General features: G+C 39.6%; 1 protein-coding gene across 9 annotated transcripts in view; it reads left to right on the forward strand.

Moving 5' to 3' along the window:
* MPDZ (multiple PDZ domain crumbs cell polarity complex component) overlaps positions 1–14968 on the forward strand; it is a 249883-nt gene that overhangs the window by 54778 nt on the left and 180137 nt on the right. For all 9 annotated transcript variants that reach the window (XM_073572172.1, XM_073572174.1, XM_073572176.1 and 6 more), the window contains exons 7-12: positions 1533–1661; positions 2639–2848; positions 6601–6715; positions 6863–6951; positions 8718–8907; positions 13746–13832. In XM_073572172.1, the coding sequence (XP_073428273.1) occupies positions 1533–1661; positions 2639–2848; positions 6601–6715; positions 6863–6951; positions 8718–8907; positions 13746–13832 (820 nt within the window). The remainder of the gene's footprint in view (positions 1–1532; positions 1662–2638; positions 2849–6600; positions 6716–6862; positions 6952–8717; positions 8908–13745; positions 13833–14968) is intronic.

A 14968-nucleotide genomic window follows, 5' to 3' on the forward strand; every position in this document is an offset into this window, starting at 1 on the left:
TCCCCTCTGTCAATCCCTTCACTGGCTCCCAATTGCCCAGAGACTCCATTACAAAACCCTAACCATGACATACAAAGCAATCCACAACCTGTCTCCTCCATACATCTGTGACCTCGTCTCCCGGTACTTTCCTGCACGCAACCTCCGATCCTCACAAGATCTCCTTCTTTACTCCCCTCTTATCTCCTCTTCCCACAATCGCATACAAGATTTCTCTCGCGCATCACCCCTACTCTGGAACTCTCTACCACAACATATCAGACTCTCACCTACCATCGAAACCTTCAAAAAGAGCCTGAAGACCCACCTCTTCCGACAAGCCTATAACCTGCAGTAACCACCGATCGACCAAACCGCTGCACGACCAGCTCTACCCTCGCCTACTGTATTATCACCCATCCCTTGAAGATTGTGAGCCCTCGCGGGCAGGGTCCTCTCTCCTCCTGTACCAGTTATGACTTGTATTGTTTAAGATTATTGTACTTGTTTTTATGTATACCCCTCCTCACATGTAAAGCGCCATGGAATAAATGGCGCTATAACAATAAATAATAATAATAATAATAATAATAAGGGCACCTTACAGTGCAGGCATGAGGACTGTGCCAATATGAGCATATGCAAGACTTCTAGCCCAGCGCCTGACGTCAACGAGACAGCCACCTGTTAAAACAGAGAGGCAAGCGCTAAGTATGTAAATTAGCTAGAGTGAAACATCTTATGCTTCATTTGCATAGTGACAAAATCTTGGATTTCTACAGAATAACATTACGGGAAGCAATTGTAAAGATAATCAATGCATTAATCTTTCCGATACCTACAAGAGCATATAAATGGTTATTGGAAGGTAAATGTGCTGACAGATTCTTTTTACATCTTAAGATCATCAGTTTAGCAATTTCTGTGAAAAATACATATATTATTATCTAAGGCTACACAGACAACATGCTTTAATCAGTAGCAGAAAGTATCTGAGTTTTTTTTTAATTAAAGTAATTTTTATTGAAATTTTTAAAACAAAAAGGAAAAACAAAGAAGAAAACAACAACCCGCAATAGAGGTACAACGTATCTGAGTTAGAATAGAAAAAAACCATAGGCCTGATTCATTAAGATTGGTGAGTTAAGTGCCATTCTTAATGAAGGCGGCGCTGGAGTAAGATGTGCCTAATTTATTTAGAGATGCATGATTCCTAATGAATTAGGCTCATCTTACAACTCTGCAAAGAATATTACTCCAGTCAGAGACTGGAATGCATTTCTGGCACGGCATAGATGTTGAAGAAATGTCTTCACCACACCCTGTCCTGCCATAACTGTGCCCTTTTTGGTGAAGCTGGACGGGACTTGCGTAAAAACAAAACAAAACAAAAGTTGCAAACATTTTTCACTACTTCAAGTTGCGCAATAATTTTATGACTTTAGTAGGTATTTAATGCCATAATTCTGGGGGAAAAAAAACATGCTCAGGTAAAGACCACGGCATCTACAGTTTCTGCCTCTTAGACAGTAACACATCCATCTCTTTATTAGATCCACTGGCAGCATGTGGAGACTATTGAACTGGTAAATGACGGCTCAGGTTTGGGCTTTGGAATTGTTGGAGGAAAGTCAACTGGAGTTATAGTGAAAACCATTCTACCTGGGGGAATAGCTGATCAGGTATGTGTACTCATTATACAGCCTGCTTTTATGGCTCTTGTCACCTTCTCTGCTCTTCGACTCCTGTCCAACTTCTTATTGGTAAGGTATAGAATACAAACACATGGGCCATGCACACAGTGAACAAGACAGTGTTCACACCACCAGAAGACTGAAACACAGAAAACACAGTAAAACAAACGTATAAAAATACTCTGCTGTAAAAAAGTAACAGTAAACAGCAAGTGCTAGTAAAAAGATGATAACAAAACAGGGGATTTGGTTGATACGTTTTTTGCAAAAAATGTATACTAAGCTGCTCTACCAAACGTAACGGTAATATGGGGTTACTTTTGGCATTTGGTAGAGCAGCTTAGTATACATTTTTGCAAAAAACGTATCAACCAAATCCCCTGTTTTGTTATCTTTTTACTAGCACTTGCTGTTTACTGTTACTTTTTTACAGCAGAGTATTTTTATACGTTTGTTTTACTGTGTTTTTCTGTGTTTGGTAAGGTATAGGTACGTCATAGATTGAAATGCTTATTATGTCTATAGTTTGTGCTCCATAGAGCATCACAGCCAACTCTTTATAGCTATTGGTGCTGTTCACAAAGCCTGGAACCCGTGATACGTGCAATTTTTTTGTATGAATGTTTGGGGACATGCCATTGCAAAAGTCCAGGCTTGGGGGGCTGTCTACGTCACAGTTAGCTGACATAAAATGCCATGTATTCCAGGTCTTTAACAACGTCTAGTGCAGTTGTCCCGTAGTACTATTACTCACTAGCGCCCTGTTATCTGACCATGTAAGAATGTTAGTTGCAGAATTGCCCTGTGATCAAATCAGTGCAAAAACCATAGGTACGTGGCCCTAATTTTACTGAAAAAGTGGTCTACAGAGATGTCTGATTTCACGCAAAGCCATTCATTATCCAAAGTTTGTATTCGATACATAAATGTGTGTTACACTGATACTGATATGTTTTATTCCTCAGCACGGCAGGTTGCGCAGTGGAGACCACATATTAAAAATAGGTGACACAGATCTTGCTGGAATGGGCAGTGAACAAGTTGCCCAAGTTTTGAGGCAGTGTGGAAACCGAGTAAAGCTGGTTGTCGCCAGAGGGCCCGTGGGGGATTCGACCGCGGTGGTCTCTACACCCATTCAGATGCCTCCATTGATACCTCCTGCACCTGAACTGCAGGTTAGAATAAGCGCACTCTCGGCATGATGTATTCCAGATCTACTTTTCCCCATATGAATATATATTGGTTGTTTATGACTAATGAAAGGGAACCTGTCAGTCTGACCTGTGGACAGCATGGTATACACGAAGGAGCTGAGCAGAAGGGTCTGTAGCTTTGTTTGAAAAGATACAGTATAACTCGTATTTATTTATTGAAATCTCTGGTGTATGAGTCCAGTGGGCGGTCCTTCTAGTGATTGACAGCAATGTCTGCATGCAGTCATACATGAAATACTGTTAGTCACTGAATAGGACCGCCCACTGGACTCATACATTCCGACACAAGTGATTTCATTTAATAAAATGCAAGTTTTACTGAAAGTTTTCCCCACAAAAATGTCCATCAGTCTGATCAGCTCCTCCTGCTCTACAATGTCTATATGTCTGCAGATCACATACCATTTTCCGTATAGCAGGTTCCCTTTAAAACAAGACGTTGACAGTTCTTCTACAGAGCCATCTCAAACCTTTTGCAGGCATGCACTTGGTATGATTTCGCTTCTGCTAATAGAATTTTCCCCATAGTGATCTACAGCGTTTGTAACGGATGTTTGCAGTAGATTGATCGATCATCCTTCCAGAAAATACTAGGCATTATGATTATGGATGACTATATTATTCAGATGCTTCAGTTAGATGCCACAAAGTAGCCTTTGTCATCTAGGAAGTAATCGTTAAAATCTGTGTACATTTTTTCTTCTGAATGCTGCTATTTCGAATACCGTAGCAGTCTACTTTGTTTTACAGTGGTATCCTGTAAAAGAAAATAAATAAAAATTATATATATATATACACACACACAGTATATATATATTACGATTCTAGCCAAAAGCTTAATACCTTAATATTACAAGTCATAAAATGGCAGAATATCCAAAAATAAGATAAGCAATATGACTGCAAAAAATGTTTTTTTTTATATCAGTATTATTATTGTCCATACTACACAAGGGGAAAGAAGAATAAATATATTGTGTGACGATGCGAGATGTAGAAAAACATACCATAAATAGGGGAAGGACTGAAGTCATGTGGTCATCTCCCACCAAATGTTCTCCTGCTAGAGAGGCAACCCTCCCCCACCCCAAAGAAGAAGAATCCATACTAGTCATCAAAAATAACATCTGCCACAAATAACCATAAGTACCCCTAAAGGTTGTGTAGGTACAAAAACCAGATAAACTACCAGAGCACACTAAGGTGGCACTATATAGTATAGAACAGAATGTAAACATACTTTGCCACAAAAAATAAAATGCGACGCTCACAAACAGACAACCCAAAGAATTTCTACAATAATAATGTTAGAAAAAATCAACTATATTGGTGAATTAAAAATCCCTGCAAGTGCTTTCAGTACCTTGTGACATATTAATGCTGGTTAATGACATTTTCTATTATTATTGTATTCATTCTTATGGTTCCCAGCATGTGACCTCTGTATTATCATTTTTTGCAGCATACTATATTTACTTTTCTGCTATATATCATACAGTGCACACACTTATTGTGATTCAATAGTTTATCTGAATCTTTTTGGGGTACCTATCTTGGTCATTTGTGGCAGATGGAATTCTTAAAATATTATTTTGGATGACTTGTATTGGTTGTTCTTTTTGTTTTAGGGGGTGGGGGGAGAATAACGGGGGAATAAAATATCATTTACGGTATCTAATTTGTTTGCCTTATCCTTTGCATTTCTTTGATGGCTAGCCTTTGAATCACTGTATTACCATTTTGGAATAACACTTGTAGAAAGCATTTTTTGTAGGTGAAATATCTTTATCTTTTTACATACATGCACTGTGTGTAGGATCCATCTGAAGCATCAGTTTAAAATCTACGCCTGAGCGTATTGAGTTAAGAATGCCGTAAAGCGCTGTGGTCATAGTCTTGAAGCTCTAAAAGCTTCCAGGTGCAGTTCATTATGTTTATTTGGTACACCCTCTTAATTCAATCTAATGATTGTTAAAAAGCATGTACTTGCATCATTTTCAGTGTTGCTCCTGCTACAATAACAACTAATGTGGGGTCTCCCAGACTTGGATGGCCTATTCTAAAGGCCCCGTCACACACAGCGATCTCGCTATGTGTGACGGGGCCTTTAGAATAGGCCATCATTATTTGCTCAGTAGGGGTGTGACCCCGGGGACGCCCACCGATCAGCTGTTACCGGCGCTGGCTGGAAGTTCTCGGATGTTGCTGGGTACTGCAGAACCACCCCTTATTCTTTACAAAAGGGGTGGATCTGAGGTACTTGGCCACTATAGAAATGATGGCGCTGCTGTGTTCCGGCAGCATGCGAGAACTTCAGGCCAGCGCCGGTAACAGCTGATCGTCCGGAGTGCCCGGTGTCACACCCCTACCGAGCAGATATATCTAAGGATAGACTATCAATAAAAAAAAAAGTATTGGCCAGTTTCTTTAAGTTATGTTCATGTAGCTCCCTTCTTGTGTGTAATAATGTAATGCGATCCACATAGTAGTCAATAGTAATGAGTGAGTATACTCGTTACTCGAGATTTCCCGAGCATGCTCCAGTGGTCTTCGAGTATTTGTATGTGCTTGGAGATTTATCTTCTGTCGACGTAGCTGCATGATTTGGGGCTGCTAGACAGCCTGAATACATGTGGGGATTTCCTAACAAACGCAGGCAATCCCCACATGTATTCATTCTGTCTAACAACCCCAAATCATGCAGCTACGGCGACAGAAAATATATCTCCGAGCACTTCCAAATACTCGGAGATCACCCGAGCATGTTTGGGAAATCTCGAGTAACGAGTATACTCGCTCATCACTAGTAGTCATTTATCCCTTGTCATTGGTACATTGTGTGCATTTCATATCGCTGCACTTGTAAAATGAACTTGAGTAGTGGCAATTAGGATTTGGAAATAAATGTGGATACTGGTTTGGGACACACAGGTCTCAAGTTTGCAAAATCTTTTACACATAGTCTAGAATTACCTCCTGGGCCTGTTTCAAATTTTACTATAATCACACAAGAAAAAGTCCAATTAATCCAAACAAACCCCTAATTCTTTTTGGGGTAAAAAGTCTCACTTATTGATGTCACTATTCATCACAAAAAAACGTTATCCAATGGAATAATTTGGTAACAAGAGACCACCTGAGTAAAATTATATTTTTATTGAAAAAATCATTAAAAAACACAATTAAAAAGGATTCCTGAAAATACATAATCAGGGACCTAGTGCCATAGAAAATCCACAATGCACAAACTGTGAAACCACCATAACAATGGATGATATAGCCGCAACACAATATTTTATATCCAAAAGGGAAAAATGGGGTGAGCAAGAGAATCTGCACTTCAAAAAATAAAAGGCTAAATGAAAACATACCAAAATATATATAAAGTGCTATATGCTCTATCTAAACAATATGTGCAAAATTAATATTGAGACCTGTCCCAATGAAAGTGCCGTGCTATTATTAAGGACTGTATGTCCTATATGTCCCCAATGTGAAAAACAGTGTGGTAAAGAGTTAAACAGCTGATGAAATTAATCATACCTAGTAGTGCATGTGGAAGCCTTGGCACCACTGCTGCCCCGACGCGCGTTTCGCAATCCTTCGGGAGGCGTGTCAAATTTTACTATGTAAATGAGAGTTATTCACTATTTTATATACCACCTGTCTTATTTTTTTTTCATCTATTTAATTTGTGTTCCTTTATTCTTAAGGGTAACGGTGAAGTGAAAAGAGAAACAATTGGTGATAGCTTTGACGTCAAACTGTCCAAGAATGCTCAGGGCTTAGGAATCACTATTGCTGGTTATGTTGGTGATAAGAATGCAGGCAAGTCCATTCTGTACATTACTGGCCCTACTTGGGACCCCTCTATGATGTATGCTTGCTTAGGAAATAGAGTATGGGTGTGCTGATAGGACAAGCAGCAAAGAGTACAAAGCACCAATCATTATTTGGGTGTTTTTGTATTCGCAGAACCTTCTGGTATTTTTGTGAAAAGCATTACGAAAGGCAGTGCTGTTGAGCAGGATGGAAGGATTCATGTTGGTGATCAGATCATTGCTGTAAGTGTCAATTACATATAGAATTTTTCTTCAGTAGTGTGTGCTTGCATGAAGACTTTTTATACAGATACATTTCTCCGATAGAGAGTAGTTCTCAAAAACTTCATCCATCCTCCAAACTATCTCATTTGACATAAGGAATTTACAAATGTTAGTGGTTACTTTTAGTTTTTAACATTGCGCCAAGTTTCCAGCTGACCTTTTGTTTCGTTCATTTATATATTCAGTAATGTGGGATGGATGTGAGGTTTGTGTGTATCCAGGCTGCAACTTGCTTCATCAGCTCACATAGCAGCACAGCTTCTATCCTGCACTGATTTCCTTTTCACGTGATTTTCTTTTTTTACAGTCTATTTTCTCTACAAGAAAGTGTATATACTTTTCCCTCCCTCCACATTGTGGAATTCTGTGTAGACCCCCTTCCCTTTCTTGCTGCTAGCTTTAACATTGAGGTAATTGAGGATCACAGAGTATTTATAACAATTCAGTAAGACATTCAGCTAGATAAGAAAGTCTGCAGCTGCAAAATTGTAGATTTTTTATGAAGATATTAAAAAGTTGCTTAGTTATGCATTTAGGAGGCAAATGAATATTTTAAAAAAATCTGCATGAATGTATACATAAAATTAAATGTATCTGTCAGCTTATGGGGGATTCACTTTCATAAAAGTAATTTTATTTGTCCTCTTATTTGTACAGCTCTTTTTTATTTCTTATATGTAAAGGTAATCAATGTATCATCTATGCTGCATATCTGTTTGCACCTTGTTGATCCACTAAGTACTGGTCCAGAACTGTGCAGTAAATTGTGGTGTCTTTACTTTAGCTTTCCCATACTTCTATGCACCTGATTGTGGCTGGCTTATGGTGAAATTATGTTCTTGGTTCTTGCCACGTCTGGATTATGGCCCCCACAGTGCTGGAATCTTCAATAGTTTAGATATTCTTCTGTAACAAATGCCATCAAAATGTTTTGCAACAATAAGGTTGGGAAAGTCTTGAGACGGCTCACTGGTTTTACCCATCATGACATGTTTCTAGTGTGGCACCTTGGTAATGAGACACCTTTTCATAGGCCATCAGTTGAACCAGCTGATATTATTTTCCACTGAGTGGCAGGATTGCTTTCTAATTACTGATAGATTTTAGCTGGTGTCATGATGCTCCATGGCTTTTTGCACCTCTCTCCTCTTCATGCGTTCAATACTTTTTCCATGTGTCATTTCTCATTATTACACATAACTTAATTTATGGACATCTATGGTTTGATTTCTTCGCCTGTGTGGATTGGATGGGTTATCACTGACATCTGGTGAGAATTTCAGGTCAATAGCACCTTTAGAAATATATTTATTTAGAAAATTGAAGATCTGTTCAATACTTATTTCACCCGCTTTTTTTTTTTTTTTTTAATTACGTATAGTGATATGGAAAATAAAAGAAAATCAACAAACATTTTTCAAATATTTGACTATATTAGAATAGTTATATAAAAATGCTTTACCTTAAAGTAATATTTCTTTTACTAAACAACACTGTGTAAAGGTAGTTTGTTATTTTATCTGTGATCTATTAGAGTGACTCCTCACTATGTGCGATGCAGAGTAAAGCAGATGGTGTAATATATTCTTAAGAGGATGTGTTGTTTGTTATATAAAAGAACAAAGATTATTTAAAAACAGATGATAATCTGGACATCAATCTGTTTTATACGTCCATCTATGTTGAAATAACTGCTACTAAAACAGGTTTGCCAATATGTCCAGGTTGATGGAACCAATCTGCAGGGCTACACCAACCAGCAAGCTGTGGAAGTTCTGCGTCACACAGGGCAGACGGTCCATCTAACTCTGGTTAGGAGAGGACACAGGCAAGATGTTGTCCCAGCACAATCTACAGAATGTGGCAGATCAGCCGAGCAAACTGCGGCTCGAGAAAATGTAGAGGATGACCCAGGTAAAGTCTATAGATAAAGGATTTCTGAAGATGTCTGGATGATATCTTAATGGTCGGTAACATTTAGATAAGTCGTTGAGTTGTGCTTGTACGTGAAGTTTTTTAAATTACTTTTTTAGCTGTTGTATTGTTATTCATCTTTCTGAGAAATCTAAGCAACAACTCATGTGATCACCCTTGGTTTTCCAAGAACAGTCATCATGTAGCATTTATTATAATGATAGAGATAGTGTCTGTCAGCTAGGCATATTGTGCTTTCTTATATTACTTTCATAAAAATTGTTAATTCTGAATAATAACATAAGTATGCATTATGCCCAAGCTTGTCCACGTTGCCAGTCATACCTAATGTAAATGATCAGAAGAGACTATATTGGCAGTTTCTGAGATAGGCTCTTAGATAGGCTTTTCCAAAAAAGGGTGAGTATTAGAGCTGGTGTGAATCGATTTGCAAGACCTTGTCAATAGCCCACACATTGGGAACATATGGTTGCTAGTTGGGAGTCCTTAGAACCCCCTCTTACTTGATGGCATCCATGGATGGCTCTTCTTTTAATTAAACCGCCACATGTGCTTCATGCCATAATAATGATCTTGCGCCAAGCTAGCTAATCAAAAGAAGAGGTGGGCGTTTCTCAGGACTCCAGTCCAGCAACCACAGATTACCGATGAGAGAGAGAGAGAGAGACTCAGCACTATGCTGCGCGGGAGTTGACAAAGTTATAAAGCCAGCACCCAACAATAACCTATATAATTGGAAGTAGCTCTGATCACAGTTTAAATGTCAATGTCAAATATAGCTGTGGCAGTTAACATGCTTTCAACATTTGCTTCTGATTGCCACCCCGTGTGTCACAAATCTGAGGTGCTGATAGGCCAGCATGGCCTCTCTGGCCCCATTGTATCCATGTGACATTTATTAAGTTCAGTCAGTGGCTGGACTACATAGATCTTAAATTTCACAATACAGTGCAGTTGAGACATAGACGATTAAGCGATTGCTGGTTGAAATCTCCTAATGAGACTAATTTAAAAATGTAAAAAACTTAAAAATAAATTTTAAATTAAATGAAAAGCTACCCATGATATAAAATGAAATTGCCCACTTTTCCTCAAATATAAACAATGAATTGTTAAAAAGACATACAAAATTAGCATATTTGGTAATGCCATGTGCGTAATTGCTTGAACTAATAAAATCTAAAAATAATCCCATGCGGTGAACGTCAAAAGAGAAAAGTAAATGGCAACGCTAGAATTGGTGTTTTTCTGTTGCCGTAAACTCCCCCCAGTTATCCAATTTAAATATCTTATGTATTCCAAAATGGTATCGATTGAAAATTCAAATCAATTCTCAAAATATGCAAGCCCTCACACGTGCTCCATCAACGGATAAATAAAAAAAAAATATGGATGTCAGAAAATAGCAAATAACATTTTTTTACAAAGTTATGATTTGGTAAAATGGAAATAGAAAATTTGTATATCGTACTGACCTGAGGAATGATATTGCTAGGTCATATTTACTGCATACCGAATGCTGTAAATGCAAAAAAAACAAAAACAGTGGTAGAATTTACTTTTTTCCCTGCCACGGCACTTAGAATTTTTTTTTCCCATTTTCCAATACATTGTATGATAAAGTGAATGGTGTCCTTCAAAACCTCAACTTGGCCTACAGAAAACAAACCGTCATACAGATATGTTGATAGAAAAATAAAGAAGTTATGGCTCTTGGAAGGAAAGGAGGAAAAAAGTGTGACGCTAGTCACAACCCATGGCCAGGCCGTGAGTCAGCGAAGTAAGATTTTCCGGGGTCAATACCAAAAGAGCACGTAGTGTAAACCAAGGGAAAAAATGAAGTCGTAAGTCAGGTCACATGCCGGGATCAGAATACCAGAGAAATAGCGGATAAGCAAAGTGGCAATAACAAGCGGGTAGTCAGAACACTTAGGCTGAGTTCACACGTGGCGTTTTTTTCGCGTTTCCGCGGCGGTTTTAACCGCGCGATTTTGCTGCGAAAATGTGAAAAATAAGCATCCCATGCATTCCTATGGGATTCCGCAATGCTGTGCTAATGCTGCGGTTTTTACTGCGGCGGAATCGCTTCGCGGTAAAAAACGCAGCATGCTCATTAATTTTGCGGAATCGCGGCGATCCCGCACCCATAGGAATGCATTGTTCTGCTTACTTTCCGCATGTGGCTGTGCACACCATGTGAAAAGTAAGCAGAACATTTGCGGATGGTACCCACGGTCCGGAGGAGAGGAGACTGTCCTCCGGGCTTTGGGTACCATATTCCTGTAAAAAATAGAATTTAAAATAAAAAATATTGTTATTCTCACCTTCCGACGTCCCGCGCAGCCTTCCCGCCTCTCTCCACGCTCCCGGTCCCAGTAAGCCTTTGCGAGCGATGACGTCCGTTCTCGCGGGATCGCGAGAACAGACATCATCGCGGTAATTGTCGCAAAGGATTACTGGGACCGGGAGCGTGGAGAGAGGCGGGAAGGCTGCGTGGGACGTCGGAAGGTGAGAATAACAATATATTTTTTTTATTATTATTTTTTACATTCTGTCTTTTACTATTGGTGCCGCATAGGCGGCCTCAATAGTAAAAAGTTGGTCACACTCGTCAAACACTATGTTTGACGAGTGTGACCAACCTGTCAATCAGTTCTCCAAGCGATGCTCCAGATGGCATGGAAAACGCTAGCAATTCTGCAAGCTAATTATGCTTGCAAAATGCTAGTTTTTCCGCGGGAAAATCGCGGGAATTTAAAATGCGATTTTCCCGCTGAATGGAATTCCGGAATTCTCACTGTAATTTCCGCGAGAGTTCCGCTACGTGTGAACCCAGCCTAACCGAAGGTCAGCAGCAGAATAACAGATGCAAAGGGGCAATAACAAACAGGTAGTGAGAACACGGTCCAAAGGTCAGCAGCAGAATATCAGATGCAAAAGGGCAATAACAAACGGGTAGTCAGAACACGGTCCAAAGGTCAGCAGCAGAATATCAGATGCAAAGGGGCAATAACAAAAGGGTAGTCTGAACACAGTCCAAAGGTCAGTAGCAGAATATCTGATGCAAAGGGGCAATAACAAACAGGTAGTACTAGTCAGAACACGGTTCAAAGGTCAGCATCAGAATATCAGATGCAAAAGGGCAATAACAAACGGGTAGTCAGAACACGATCCAAAGGTCAGCAGCAGAATATCAGATGCAAGGGGCAATAACAAACGGGTAGTCAGAACACGATCCAAAGGTCAGCAGCAGAATATCAGATGCAAGTGCAATAACAAACGGGTAGTCAGAAAACGATCCAAAGGTCAGCAGCAGAATATCAGATGCAAAGGGGCAATAACAAATGGGTAGTCTGAACAAAGTCCAAAGGTCAGCAGCAGAATATCTGATGCAAAGGGGCAATAACAAACGGGTAGTCAGAGCACGGTCCAAAGGTCAGCAGCAGAAGATCAGAACTTACAGCACAGGGATCAGATGAACACTTCAGAGAGCACAAACATAGAACAAGATTTTGACTGGCAGTGATCTGGGCCAGACAGTTCACCTAAGTAGCAGGGCAATTACCAAGAACATGGAGCACCGTGTAAAAATCTCTGCACCTTCCAGTCAGATAGGTCAACCGAGCTGCCAATCAAAGCATTGACAGCTCAGCACGCCCCAGCACAGGATAGGATGACAGAGCTGTCCATCACTGAGTCCCAGACACTCTGAGCAGAGGAATCCTGATAAAAAGAAGGCTGGAAAATGAAAACTCACTGTCTCACTGGAATGAAGCAGTTATAACTAATTTGTCACTGTCTAATAAAGAGCATTGGACTCCACTCATAAGTGAGCTTCATATATTAGATTGTAGACCTCTCTGAAGTGATTGGCTGAGAGGAAGGACAGGAAGGTCTGCTCTTAAGTGGGTCTGTCAAGGTGCAGGGAAATACTTATATGTCATGCAGCCCCAAAGCAGAAGGCATATCTCTTATCTTTTAAAGACAGAGAGAGGGATATATATCGCACTACTTGCAAAGTAATTTTTTTCCTGTTGAAGCATCATAGAGTTCTTACTATGATACTTCCAAAGGTCGACAAAATAGTATGATGACCCCCACAGTTCAAAACGTAGTATAATGCTCCTTCATAGCCCCAAAACACAGTATGATGGTTTCCCACAGCTCTCCACACAGTATAATCTTCACAGTCACCCAGTATAATGGTCCCCACACAGTAAATTGGCCCCCATGCAGCCCTGTGCACAGTATAATGGCCCCACCGATTCTTCCCACATCTTTACACATACAGTTGATAGCTGCAAAAGCTCCCCACATTGTATGATGGCCCCAAAGTATATCTCCTGCACAGAGTAAATCCCCACACAAGTGATTGATAAAATAAAATTAAAAAGAAAACTACTCTGCTCTCCTTGTTTTCCTGCTGTTCCGGTCTCTGCAGTGTGGTCTTAAGCTGCGCAAAGCGGGCGTGATGTAGTGACGTCATTGCATCAGATGCACTGATACTCAGAGAGCAGATTTAGTGACTAATGGAACAAAGAGCTATCGGCTTCTTGTTCCATCGATGCTTTGACCTGTATCTGTATGCAGTGTGCACATACTGCACCCCCAACTCTGCTGCTATTGGCATTATGCCACTGCAAATGGGGTATCTCGCTCTAGATTGTGCACTGTTTATCGTTAGTTTGGGAATCTCCCCCTGCTCTTGAAGGGTTCAGTCCTCTGCAGGGGGAGTATTTCAGACTTCTTGGACTATTGTGATTGCCGGTTATTTGTTGTGAATTACTTTCATGTGTGCCATTTACTTTATTTTACAGAAAGTGCTAAGAAAACTCAACTGCTATCCTCAGTGATGAGTACAACTGTCAAACAGTCTGCATCAAAAGGAAAAAGCATACAAACAGGTACAGGTTTCCATAGTGTGCTGCATGGGAAAAGCATTCTGCAACAATCTGTCAGTGGTGGAGTTGGCCAGCTGTCCCTTAGATCTTTCTTCTCGCTACACTGTTGTATCTGACAGTTCTAGCTTATTTCAAGAATATATTTAAAAAAGTTCAATTGACCTGCATCTTTAGTTGGAGCCATTTCAAAAACTTGCATATGCTGGTATTATTTCTTTGTGATGTAAGGTAAAGAATGACAATATGGGTATTATCACATTGTGTCATGTTTGAGTAAAGTATAGGTTTCAGAAGAACTTCAGGCAATAATTGCTTTGATTTTCATTCATTGGATACGGTTACATTTGCAATGTATTGTCTTTTTATGAGACAAACTATCAGGTCTTGGGTTATTCGCGGAAGATTCGACTCCACTCTTTCCTGCGTTGAATACATATGTTTAAAATGTGTTATTTGTTTATTAATAAAATGACACTAACATCTATGATTTTTTAAAAATCTTTTTAAGTACCTGTCATCTGCCTTCATTCTTTTCCAGCGTCGCTCCCGTCGGTTTCTGGCCACAAGTGACCTGCCGGCGTTCCGGTTGCCCCGATTCACATTAAACTAGACTGGTGGCTGAACCTGTGAATATCGGAGGGTTCAACTTATATGTATTAGGGCCTTAAATGTCTTTTATCTCCTTCAGAAAATAAAATCTAAACAAAATAACTTAAGCAAATAAATACGTTTTATATTTTCAACCTTATGGAATGCAGCATTTCACAAATTCACACAAGCCTTTTACTTCTTTAATGTGTTTGCCCAATAAACAACATTTATCACTAGTGATGAGCGAGTATTCTCATTACTTGAGATTTCCCAAGCATGCTCGGGTGTCCTCCGAGTATTTGAATGTGCTTGGAGATATACAGTTGTGGCCAAAAGTATTGGCACCCCTGCAGTTCTGTCAGATAATACTCAGTTTCTTCCCGAAAATGATTGCAAACACAAATTCTTTGGTATTATTATCTTCATTTAATTTGTCTTAAATGAAAAAACACAAAATAGAATGAAGCAAAAAGCAAAACATTGATCATTTCAAACAAACTCCGAAAATGGGCCAGACAAAAGTATTGGCATCCTCAGCCTAATATTTG

The sequence above is a fragment of the Dendrobates tinctorius genome, unplaced genomic scaffold (genome assembly GCF_039654945.1).
Source record: "Dendrobates tinctorius isolate UK_male_01 unplaced genomic scaffold, ASM3965494v1 ptg000031l, whole genome shotgun sequence".
Classification (NCBI taxonomy): domain Eukaryota; kingdom Metazoa; phylum Chordata; class Amphibia; order Anura; family Dendrobatidae; genus Dendrobates; species Dendrobates tinctorius.